The 13245-nt window shown below is 32.5% G+C and overlaps 1 protein-coding gene across 3 annotated transcripts; it reads left to right on the top strand.

Moving 5' to 3' along the window:
* Window positions 1–2721: 2721 nt before the first annotated feature.
* Window positions 2722–6743, top strand: LOC127101584 (uncharacterized). 3 transcript variants are annotated; one of them, XR_007794667.1, is made up of 7 exons: window positions 2722–3076; window positions 3168–3322; window positions 3405–3622; window positions 4869–5472; window positions 5751–6253; window positions 6351–6438; window positions 6580–6743. XR_007794667.1 is itself a non-coding variant. In XM_051039037.1 (7 exons), exons 1-7 carry the CDS (start codon window positions 2901–2903, stop codon window positions 6602–6604), a joined length of 1773 nt encoding a protein of 590 aa, XP_050894994.1. In that variant the 5' UTR covers window positions 2722–2900; the 3' UTR covers window positions 6605–6743. The 3 variants fall into 3 exon arrangements, 2 of the variants coding, with proteins under 2 accessions (XP_050894994.1, XP_050894995.1); XM_051039037.1 differs by having other exon boundaries at window positions 5751–6257; XM_051039038.1 differs by having other exon boundaries at window positions 6351–6743.
* Window positions 6744–13245: the final 6502 nt, after the last annotated feature.

The raw sequence follows: 13245 nt of genomic DNA, 5'->3' as shown, positions 1-13245 counted from the left end.
AAATTCCGAAACAGAGAGAAACAAAACTTGTATTAAAATGTTTTTTTTTTTAAAACTTAAACATGTATTGAAATATTTGAATATGTATATATTAGACATCATTAATATTGCTACAAGATTACATACAAAAAAAATATCTAACCACATAACTACATTATTGAATAAAATATAGAATGAATCAAAACATGTGTCACCGGCTAAATATATGGGTGGTACCGCCTTTGACATTTTACTTATTTGATTCTCTTTATATATTTCTCAACTTGGTGAACTCTTGCATCCTTTCACAAAATTAACCACCAAGTATCGACTTTCGTTGTTGAATGAGTTGTCCACTCTGATGTTGTCAGTGGTATGAGGCATCACGATTTCAAATAAACTTGAATAAAGTGTCGCAGTTTTTAAATCCACCCAATATACATAATACTGTCAATTGAATTTTAAGTTGGGGCAGTACACAGTGGAAAAAAATGTTTATGAGAAACTGTATCTTGTAAGATCAATATACACTTTATCATACACACTTGCTATGAGATGATCCATTTCAGCGAAACACATACATTTATTCTCCAAAGTCGGTCCACTAATGCAAGGAATAAGAGATTAATAAATTGCAACAAAATTTTATTTTTTTCCCATATAGATGTGTGTATGATTCTTTATGGTCCTACATTCTCAGGCCGTCTTGCTTCGTGAAAAATAAAATTTTGTGGTGTTCGAAATATGTTGTCGACCAACTGAGAATAGAGAATGTTGTCTTTTAATATGCGTTTTAACACCGTTCTGTTGCAGCCAAATGATGTCTGTATCTCATTATGATGGTTTAGGATCATTTGGTTCACAATGTCTCAATATCTACACAAATCACTCTTACTATTTCTCAACCAATTATTCAGTGTAGCATGGACAGACTCAACTCGATTAGTTGTTGTATTTCCAAGGTGTCTTACCTGATTGGTCCAAGCACAAACAATCTTCTCCTTCACCTGGTTGAGAATAGTACTTTCAACATATTACAACAAATTTGGAACTTTTCTCAAATGTATAATATCATTGGCATATAACTCTTTTGTAGAAGAGTTTATTATAACATTCTATGCATCCATTATTCTTTCCATTATCATGCTAGCTTTGACAATTATCCTGTCTTCGCCCTTAATTGGTTTCGTCCATACTGCAAATTTAACCTGACTTCTCACATTCTTTGTTATGTGATACCTATAAAGTAACGTGTAAGAAGCAGGAAAGACCTTTGCAACCGAATTCATCAAAGTGGTAACATGGACGGTGATAATTACTTTTAGCATGTCTTCTTTGTCCTTCAACATTGTCCGACACACTTATAAATCCCAAGTAACATTTTTCTCTTTTTTGCTCTCTAGAAATGTAAAGAATAAGTCTTGTCGGTATAGGTAACACCAACAATTTCCAATAGAAAAAATATGTACTTGTTAGTCTTATACATTGAATCAATGATGAGTATAATAGGAAACGTGTTGAACAACTTGATGGAATAAGGATAAGTTCAAAATATATCTAGAACGGTTACTCCATCTTTGCACATTTGGTACCCAGATATATAACTGTTATCATTCATAAGTTTCAATAATTGTTGCATTTTAGTCCTATCCCCTTCAATACCTTGTTATTAAGGGCCCGAATATTGTACACTTGCTTGATATTTGAGATATTTTCGGGTATTTTACGTTTCAAAGTTGCAACTATATTTTTCAGTTGCACCATATTCAACGTCATGTCTGAAACAATTTTCTTCTCTTCCGGCATGATGCGACATACAATTGGATAACTGACTAACTTTTCACATATGTCATGGTTATGTAAACCACATATCACATCAAATATATGTTTGTTATTTGACAAAAGATAACCATACAACTTAAAGGGACACTGGCATTTTCTTGAATAAGTGTCATCCCGTTTGAATTGATGGAGATGAGTTATACACTTCCCACTTCTTTCGCCTCACATTGTCACAAATGCAACTCTTGTATCTGAACCATTATCAGACCTTCTAATTACAACATCAAACCCCAACTTGGACGTCTTTGTGTAAATCCATTGAAACATATGATCACGAAATTCAAACTCTTCTCCATTTGTAAATTAGTTGCCAGCATCCACCTCATTCACTTCAACGCGTTTGAAATCCATAGACACAATAGATTTTGGAAAAACATCGGGTACATCATATCTAATACAAACAATAACATAAAATATTCAAAAACAATTGAAAATGAAAACAAACAGCCTCTAACACTTCTGTAGGAGTTCATATAGAATCCAAAAATACATTTCCAAAAACAACACAACTTTTATAAGCTATAAAACAAGATTAATGTGAGAAGTGATGATTATAATATACGATCTTTATCTTAAACTTCAGCTTGTTTTACTCATTTGATGTGATGATACACAAGATTGAAACTTTGAAATGAAAACCTTGATCGAGAATGGAATAATTTTTTGAAAAGGTTTTGGATAAAAATAATTATGAAGTCTGATCATGCAAAGTGCTGATTTATTAAAATCACATTATATATTTCCGAAAATGTATCTCCATAAATGACTTACATGCAAATGTGACGAATTTTCAAATTTCTGCATCAAAAATCCAGAAATGCATTTCTGTCCCTAAATTGTTAAATTAAAAATAAATAAAAAATAAAACCTTGGGCAGGTAACCTGGCACAGTCGTAAACAAAAGGAAGCCCAGATGGGATGACAAGGCCCATATTGAGATGTCTGTGTTTCCTTCCACAGACAAGAACGAAGCTTCCTCTGAATGAATAATCCCAAGATCCATTCCACCACAACTACACCGAATCAATCTCATCTTTCTCATTTCATTCCACAAATCACAACAACAAACCCACAGAATCATGAACAACGAAACCGAATTGGTTCAACTTTGCATTAACGCAGCTTGCAAAACCAAACAAACCGTTGACAAATGGCGCTTACAGAGACGCTCTCTCGATCGCTTACCTTCTCATCTCGCCGACACTCTCCTCCGCCGCCTCATCACTCGCCGTCTCCTCCACCCCTCCCTCCTCGAGTAACTAACACTTACAATTCAATTCGTTTCTTCAATGTTAATAACTATAATAATAATAATAATGATAATTTGTCTGATTCTTCTGGATTAGGGTTTTCAAACACAGTGCGGAAGAGATTGATTTGAGAGGCGATAACTCCGTTGATGCTGAATGGATGGCATATTTAGGAGCATTTCGCCATTTGCGCTATTTGAACATTGCTGAATGTCACCGAATCAATTCTTCAGCTCTTTGGCCTACCGCAGGTACATTACTGATTCTCAAACATTGTTTGAGTCATTTTGATTTGTGTGTGGTGATTGATGATTTCGTCTTAATTGGTTTTAGGAATGAATAGTCTTAAAGAGTTGGATCTATCTAGATGCTCGAAAGTTAATGATGCTGGAATTAATCATATAATTTCCATTCCTAATTTGGAAAAGTTGCACATTTCGAAAACGGGTGTTACTGCTAAAGGAATTAAGCTTCTTGCTTCTCTTAAAAACTTGTCTCTTCTTGACTTGGGTGGTTTGCCGGTGGATGATGCGTGTTTAGCTTCCTTACAGGTATTTCTTTTTAGGTTGATATTTGTGTTAGTATACTTGTCAATAAATGAAAGTACGTTCCACTTGACAACTGCTTACTAGGAAACTTTTGTGCTAGACTTACTCTTCATCAATTTTTGGTTAAATTAATAGCATGCTTGTCAATAAATGAAAGTGCATAAGAGTAGTCAATAGCGGGCAATAGCTGCACTATAGCGGAGCAGAGCGTAGGCTGACCGCTATGGGAAGAGAACACTATAGCGTCCGCAATAAGGTAATAGGGTAAATAACGGAGAAGAGTAGTTCCCGGCCCGGAGCGGTTTCTAGCCCTCTATCCTTTTCTCCTCTAAAAAACCAAAATCACCCCTTAAATTTACAATGTTTTAAGGGTAATTTTGGGTTGTTCAATCAAATTTGAGTTGAGACTCAACCTTAACCTTCTTTCGTAGTCGTTTATGCACTTCCAGAGTCATGTGTGCTTTGATTTTTGAATATTTTATGAGTTGAGTTATTTGTTTAATTTTACATTAAATATATGTTTATAATATTTGTATGTAATTTGTCAAAAAAATGATCAAATAGAGCGCTCATCCCACCATCCCACCTTTGGGGTCGGCCCCCATGCGCCGCTTTCTGGGAATGACTACTCACTTGATTTGTAAAGGTAAAGGTTTTTTTTTGTTTGAAATTTGTCATGCAAGATGAACAATTCACGTGCTGATTGGATAAATTCAATTTCTTGATAAAGTCATTAGGTGGTGTAATTGTCTCGTCTTTGATTCCTGTGTAAATGGATCTTTACTCTTTTGTTACTGGGTTTATGATTTATATCTATATTGACGTGTTGTTCACTGCACCATTGATTTTCAAATAGATTGATTTATGTGCATGTCATGCTCTGCATTTAAACTCAAAAGAATGTGTTTTGGCAAAATAATTGTTTATTGCTTTCTTGTGTTGCCGGCCAGATACTCATATGGTTTTGTTTTAGCACCATTTTTTAAGTTATCGGATTGCAGTTGTGTGCTTATGCAGCAATCTGTGTCGCAACTTGATCAAACAAGTTGAGACACATTTCTTGGAATACTAGCCCAAATTCACTGTTAGACTTCATTTTAATTAGGTGACCTTTGTGTTTTGTTTCCAGAGTGTGTCTGTTTGTTGATTACTTGGGTGATTTTTGTCCCATACAAGTATTTGTTGCCAGTTCTCAAGTTGTAGTAACATGGACATCTTGTCCTTCTCTCCTGTGAAACACATGCTCTAGGTACTGGAAAATCTACAACACATTGAACTCTGGGGTAGTAAAGTATCAAATGAAGGCGCTGCCCTTCTTAATACGTTCCCCAAGTTAACCCATCTAAATCTTGATTGGACCAGCGTCACAAAATTGCCTAATTTATCAGCTCTTGAATGCCTCAACATGAGTAATTGTACTATTGACTCTATTCTCAAAGATGATAAATCTCCTTTGAAAAAGCTTATTTTCGCTGGGTCTAAATTCCTGAATGAAGCTGAAACCCTATTGTATGCAAATACAAATTTCTTGTCCTTTCTGGACTTAGCCCATACCGGCCTTGACAAATTCTTCTTCTTAAGTAAACTTAAAGTAATAGAACATCTCAATCTCAGCTCATGTATAATGGATGATGACTCAGTTGAGATGGTTGCATGTATTGGTGGAAAGTTGAAAAGTCTGAATCTGAGTGGTACTTGGATAAGCTCTGCTGGATTAGGGATTTTAGCTGGACATGTTCCCAATCTTGAAATTCTGTCACTATCTCAAACATCGGTGGATGATACTGCCTTCTCATTTATCAGCATGATGCCTTCATTGAAGGATGTTGATCTGAGCAGTACAAACATTAAAGGTATTTGTTTACTGCATAGTTGTTACTGTTGAGGTTAAATCATACTATTCGGCAGCCATTAAATGAGTATTTTTCTTTACCACTGAACAACTACTCCTCACTAGGAAACTTTTGTCCGGTATATCTTCAAATTGTTGTTTTCTTGTATATGCGTTGTTCAAAATGTCTAAATACTGATTTCTTCAACTTCATATCAGTTTTGTTTGGTTTATCTTCATTTGTGTCGGTAGTTTAATTCTTTTCTTTCTCTAAGTTTCCTATCTTTACTTTGGATTCAGGGTTTTTGAACCAGGAAAGTACTGACTTGGACTCTCTCTCTTTAACGACCATACAAAATCTTAAACAATTAGAAAGGCTGAATTTGGAGCACACTCAAGTCATCAATGAAGCTTTATTCCCTTTATCAAGCTTCCAAGAGCTGAGATATTTATCTCTTAAAAGTCCTTCACTTGCAGACATCTCACTTTACCATCTATCATCAGTTCCTAAATTGACAAAGCTAAGTATCTGTGACGCGGTGTTGACAAGTTATGCTCTTGATATGTTTAAGGTTCCTGAAACTCTCAAACTGATGGACCTAAGAGGTTGTTGGCTCTTAACAAAAGAAGATATCTTATCATTCTGTAGAAATCATCCACAAATTGAAGTAAGGCATGAACTTGTTACGGTACTTCCCTTTGAAGAAAATGGACATCATCATCATTCATCTCCATCTCGATTAACTTCAAGGACTACGCAAGCAACTAGGAAGAAAGAACAAACGCCTTTATCTCCATCTTTTGTAGGTAATTCCCATTACGTTTCTAATCTTCTGGTTGTTATATTATTTTATTTTATAATGCATCTAATTTTAATTTTATTTATTTGTTTTGGTGTAGATCAAAGGATGAAATATAGCAGAGATGAGTTACTTGCATTGCAGTTTATGTCTTTGCCTCTTGCCAAGAGGGACAACTCAATACTTGAGTAGGTTTTTTTGTTCATTGTAATCATATACCGTCGTGTATTCCAATATTCTGGTGTATTGATTTTTGATTGTTTTTATAATTTATGCTTGGATTGACGTAGTTCAATGGATCTTAAGTGAACCTTTTCACCAAAATTTAGGTACAACTCTGTCTGCATGAGGTGAAAGCTGAATAATGTCAACTGAATGCAATGGAGTCATATAGATCCTCGTCTCAAATGTAAACCTTGTATGGTGTGTGAATTAAGAGATTTTAAAGAGTGTAATAGTTGACACATGAAATGTGAAAGATTGCTTCTTCCTACTTTCTGCAAGTTTCTAAATTTACAAGATTGCAATCATTAGGAATTGCAGAAAGGGATTGAAATTCCTGTAGTTGGCTGTGCAGTTGAAACGTAAGTCATCTTTGATTGGGGGTAACTGCGGTGCCAAATGCAGAATTTCTGGTGCCAATTCTTGAAATTAGTACGCCTTTCTGCAAGATTCGGATTCCCCACATTTAAGAAATTATATTAGTATGAGCATTTAAGAAAATGACAACAGGGAATCCAAATCTTGACAATAATAGTATGATAATAGCAATGAACTGAAAGACTCCATTAAATCAAATGAAATTCAACATATTATAAATAATTAAAAACATCAATTAAATACAAACTAGATTATAGATTACACAAACTGGTGATCAAATATTCTGGATATTATGGTGATCAAATATTGAGAATATGATTCTCACGTATTAATAAATCAAGTTGACTCTTCAAATCAAACAATGTGTCGTCGACACTCAACATTCATTCTGCTCATTGTTGTAGTAAATTGCACAACTTTTTATACAAGTTCACGTGGATTCTACTCCACATAAGTATTGGTGTAATCTACACCACACAAAAGGATTCAATAAATTGTTTATGATTATGGAATTCATACTATATAAATAAAAACTAAACATGAGTCCGAGTTATAGAATTCAATCCACAAAATCCCTCGATATAGATTTAAATTATGAAAAATGAAATTGCTTCTTATAGTATCAAAATTTATTTCTTTGATAATAACTTCTTTAATTAAACCAATATAAACACTAACTTAAAAAAAATAAAAAAATAAAAAATAAAAAAATAAAAAATAAAATACACAAAAACATTCTACATAAAATACAACTAAATCCAAATGAAATGATTTTTAAAAAAATGCATCCTACCGAGTTGCATGAGAACCAAGTAGAAATGTGATATCATATAATACCATCCAATGTTTCCTATACAATTTCTCAACTATGAAGGATTTGGGAGCCTCGATTCTCATGGAACAAAATATAGTCTAAGTTCTCAACATACTTCTGATAAAGCTGAGATGATGTGATAATAAGTGGATCAAAGTTAATATGATTATTGGCGTGAAAAGGCAAGTGTAATATAATTTGTTTCAAAAGAAATTCACAAGTTGCGAGTGAAAATTATCAACCCACAAATATTATTTACTTCTACAAAACTAAACTAAGTTGATCATAATTGCAACGAGGTAAACGAACAACATAAAGTAAGGTTTGCACGTAGCACGACTAATTATGCTAAGAGAAAATTGTACAATTTATTAAACTTAACTAATGGTTGAGAATTCTAATAAGAGAAACGATTAAGTCTTTCCTTCGAACCCTTTTTCTCTTTCACGTGGTTAATCCTTGCTTGAACCTATAACATGTCTTCTTATCTCACAATTATTTTATAAAATAATTACAATCGACGAGGTTTGATCAAATGTGAAATACATAAGTCACGACCGACCAATGCCCTATTTCTATTGATCATAAACGGTCTCTCAACGATATTTAATTTCAATAGAGAACTCTAAAATTAGTTCTCAATTGCTATCTAGATGAATTCCCCTAATTCTAAAGACAGTAAAAAACATTAAGCATACAAAATTATTGAATAATTATAAGAAGATCATCATTACATAGAGTATATCTAATCAAATCACATAACTCATAATATTGGAGGATAAATTCATCTAAGGGGACTTAATCTAAGGGAACTAACGACTCTTCCTTAAAAGATTCATTGTCAATTCAATACAAGAAAGAAACTAAATCATACAAATGATTATGGACGAATCCTTAAGTGACTCCTTGCTTTCTCCCCACTCCAAGACCTATGAATGTCTTTTCTCTCATAAAACTTAAAATCTAGTTGGAACCAAAATTGTGGAATAAAATTGAAAACTTAAAACCTTGTTTTATCTATAATAAAATAGGCGTAGTGGGGTTTTAGAGTTGAGATTTTTTTTTACAAAATAGTGCATTTTTTTCAATTCAACTTTGTAACAATATTAAAATTTTACTCATAATTTTCCGTGATTTTAAAGTCTGAATTAGACTTTGTGATCTTCATAAAAGTTATAGCCTTAGATTTTATATTTCATTTTGCACTAGTTTCACCTCAATTGAACTTACGAAACTCCAGATACGATCCAAATCCTACACAAATGTAAAACAAAATCGCACAAATGTGTCACTATGATCTAGAGGTGCACCACAATTTTTGCAATGTTGCTAACGTGATAGTTTATGAATCATAGTTAGTGTATCACAATTTTTCTAGTATCGAAATATTTAATTGATTTTCCTTTGGTGCTACATGTTTTATTCACATGTTGATTTTGTTCTTTGCATGTTCGAAATACGTCACTCTGCTTTGATGGTGCAACATGTTTTTGCTCCTTTTGTAATTTCTCTCCATTTTGTTTTATTTCTTGTGTGCAATATCTATCCATTATTTCATCATCATAACTTCCATAGTAAAATACCATAAAATTTGTTTGGTTAAGATTATTTTGAGTTAGATCGATATTTTCCATGATACTTTGAAAGATCGTCATGCTTAATATTTCTGATGCAGTAAAAAAATAGTATGACAGAGTTTCATCAAGGATGTCTAGGAATACTTTGGACGTACCAGAATTGGAGTATGACTCACTCAGGCATGATACTCAATTTTGCGCAATCTACATCTGATCGAAACAAACAAGAATTAGATGTCATCGACTGGTCGTGTGACTAATTAATGAGTGTTGTTCTTGAATACCATATCACGTGGTAGTAGGAAATTTAGGAGCTCTCTATATGACTGTTGTAAGATGATCCCTCGTTTGAATGAAGAAGTTTGCACGAGGTTGAGTCTCCTCATACTCCCAAGTGTCATTTTGATCTCCCCAATTGTAAAATGAAAGATGCTCGTCTTCTCGTTTCACTTCTCTGAAAAGACTACCAATAAGTCATGGTCAATTATCTTAGGTCGACTAACCTAATGTCTCAAATGACATAAGAGGATCAATCCTCATCAGAGGTATTAAGCATGACGATCTTTCATATTGTTGATATATATTAGGGCTCTTCATGTAACTTAAAAAAATAATAAAATTAATTAGAATCAACATGAAAAAATTAGAAGAAATATAAAACAAGAATGAACGATAATATAATACATTAAAGACATATCATACATCTCCCTCACATATACCTCTGGCCACACGTTCCTCGTAATAACACAAATGTGTCATATGGACCTCCTGGATATACCATGACCTTAGCCTCCTGTATCTCGACCATATGTACCTCAAACACCTCCACTTCAACTTCCTATACCTCAAGTTGAGATTATGGCTTAAGTGATAAATCAATATCAACGTGTATCTTACACACATGTTCATGCCTAGAAAAGGAAATAACAAAGTCTTTGTTTTCTTCGGTGCAAGTCCTCAACATGTTATTCTTGTCTCTTACTAACAAAAAAATAATAATAAAATATGATAAGAAAATAACATAAATGTAACTTTAACATTTATAATGTCAATGTTCAGATTATAGAATATGAAAGCATGCCATGGAATGTGATCAATTTTTATAAGTAATCAGAATAAAAACGTAATGCATAAATCATGTAGTTAACAAAGGTGTACAAATCTATTTCAAAATTGGAAAATAATAAACGGTTTAAACAAGATTTGGTCTAAAATGAGCCAATATGAGACATATGGGGATTTATGGGTTGTGAAAACTCAAATGTTGAAGTGTGAGAAAGAATTAAGATTTTGTTGGTTTAAGGATCGTTTTAAATTCTACAATCTTGAGGACATTTTCATTATTTCCATGAAATCGTGATAAATTTAAGGGATAGAAAAAGAAATTCTCTCTTTCTAATTTTATATGGGCCAAAATCAAAATTGGATATTTTTTTAGATAAATTTGTACTATAAGGTATAATTGGTCGAGTTAACACAATTTTAAGATAATTTAAATTGGGTAAAATTAGACTCACATACATTTAACTAATTTTACTACAAATTTAACACAAATAATGCTATCTAGAAACATAAAATTTAAGCTTAAATCGTGATTTTAACAACATATAAGTCACAATAAAAGGGAAGAGATATAAGTCGTTCCTTTTGCCAAGCTTCTTTAGGTTTTTGTTTTGAATAAAAAATAAAAATGATAGGAAAGAGTATTACTGCAAATCTTACTTTTTTTTAAATTAGAAAATAATATTTAAATAAAAAGAAAAAATAATAACTTAATGGAAAATAGTGCTCCATGATAGGCACTAATTGGTAGGTTGAAAATTAGGAAACTAACTTATCTGTTAACAATAAAATAACAGATTCTGCCTTGACTTATTTAAACTAAAAATAAAGAATCTAAAGGCACATCTCAACACTCTTCCTTATCTTGGAGGCTACGAATTCCAAAAAAAATCCTTAAAATCCAAACTTGCTAAGTTGGAACGACTTAATAAATATATCACAAACTTGATTTTCTGATTTACAATAAACCAATTATCATTGCCATTTTCTTGCACTTCTCTTAAGTAAAATATCATTACATTAAATTGCCCAGTCTTTCCATAAAATACTAAATTTAATGAGATTGAAATAGTTGCTTGATTATGAACAAAAATATGTGTACCTTAATCTTGCTTCTGACCCAAATCTGATAAGATATTCCTTAACCAAATAGTTTAATTTGTCAGTGTTGTTGTAGCTACAAAATCAAAAATTTCTATTCACTAAGCTACAACCTCTTGCTTCTTAGAACACCAAGAGAAAGCAGTTTAACCTATTTTGAAAAAATACCCTAAAGTAAATTTCATATCATCCAAGTTACTTGCCCAACCACTATATGAAAAACCCAATAATTTGAAATCTTTGATGTTGCTATACTTGACACCATAATGGAAAGTTCCTTCAATGCATCTTACAATTATTTTTGGTGCCTTCAAGTGCAGTTAACTAGTACAATGCATGAATCTTGATAACAAACTCACTAAGAATAAAATGATAAGCCTTATAGATGTAGATACCTAATCAAGCTTTTGAAATGAGCTTCACAACTTCATCAGCCTCATCCTCCTTGATGAATTTCTTCTTTTGATTTATAGGAGTTTACATTGTTTTGCATTCATAAAGTTGAAAATTTTAAAATTCTCTTTTGCATATTTTTTCTAACAAATAAAAATTTCATTATTCTTTTGAATGATTTCCACACACAAAAAAGTCATAAAATTATGGGCAATCATCTCAAAGACATCTTCAATTTATTTTTTGAATTCTTCAACTAGTGTTAGGTTGCTTCATATTACTAAAATGTTATCAACATACAAAGAAATGCTTAAAATATCAACACCAACATGATTTACATAAAGTGTAGCTTCAAAGAGGCTCTTTTTAAAGTCCAAGAACAAGAGTCATCCAGAATATGCCACCGATGGGGAGATGGAACAACGAGGAGACATCATCTAGAGATTTGATCTCCCCAATTGTAAAGTTAAAGATGTTCGTCTTCTCCTTTCACTTTTCAGAAAGACTACCAATAAGCCATGGTCAATTATGTTAGGTCGGCTAACCCAATGGCTCAAATGAAATAAGAGGATCAATCCTCATCAGAAGTATTAAGCATGGTGATCTTTCATATTGTTGATACATTTTAGGGCTCTTCATGTAACTTAAAAAATAATAAAATTAATTAGAATTAACATAAAAAAAATTAGAAGAAACATAAACCAAGAATGAACAATAATACAATACATTAGAGACATATCATACATCTCCCTCGTACATATCTCTGACCACATGTTCCTCGTAATAACACAAATGTGTCATATGGACCTCATGGATATACCACGACCTTGACCTCATGTATCTCGATCATATGTACCTCAAACACCTCCACTTTAGCTTCTTACACCTCAAGCCAAGGTTATGGCTTAGATGATAAAGCAATATCAACGCATATCTTATCCACACATTCATGCCTATAAAAGGAAATAACATATTGTTCTTGTCTCTTACTAACAAAAATATTAATAGAAAATTTTTATAAGAAAATAACATAAATGTCACTTCAATATTTGTACGATCAAGGTTCAGATTATAAAATATGAAAGTATGACGTGGATTATGATCAACTTTTATAAGTAACCCAGAATAAAAATGTAATGCATAAATCATGTAATTAACAAAGGTGTAGAAATCTATTTTAAAATTGAATAACAATACATGGTTCGAACAAAATTTGGTCTTAAAATGAGTCAATGTGAGATATTTAGATTTGAGGATTTATGGGTTATGAAGACTCAAATGATGAAGTGTGCAGAAAGAATTAAGATTTTCTTGGGTTAAGGATCATTTTATTTTCTACGGGAGGACATTTTCATTATTTCCAAGAAATCATGATAAATTTAAGTGACGGAAAAGGAAATTAGCTCTTTCTAATTTTATATTGGCCAAAATCAAAATTGGTGATTTTT

The sequence above is a fragment of the Lathyrus oleraceus genome, chromosome 7 (genome assembly GCF_024323335.1).
Source record: "Lathyrus oleraceus cultivar Zhongwan6 chromosome 7, CAAS_Psat_ZW6_1.0, whole genome shotgun sequence".
Classification (NCBI taxonomy): domain Eukaryota; kingdom Viridiplantae; phylum Streptophyta; class Magnoliopsida; order Fabales; family Fabaceae; genus Lathyrus; species Lathyrus oleraceus.
This window is presented reverse-complemented; position numbering and strand designations above follow the sequence as displayed.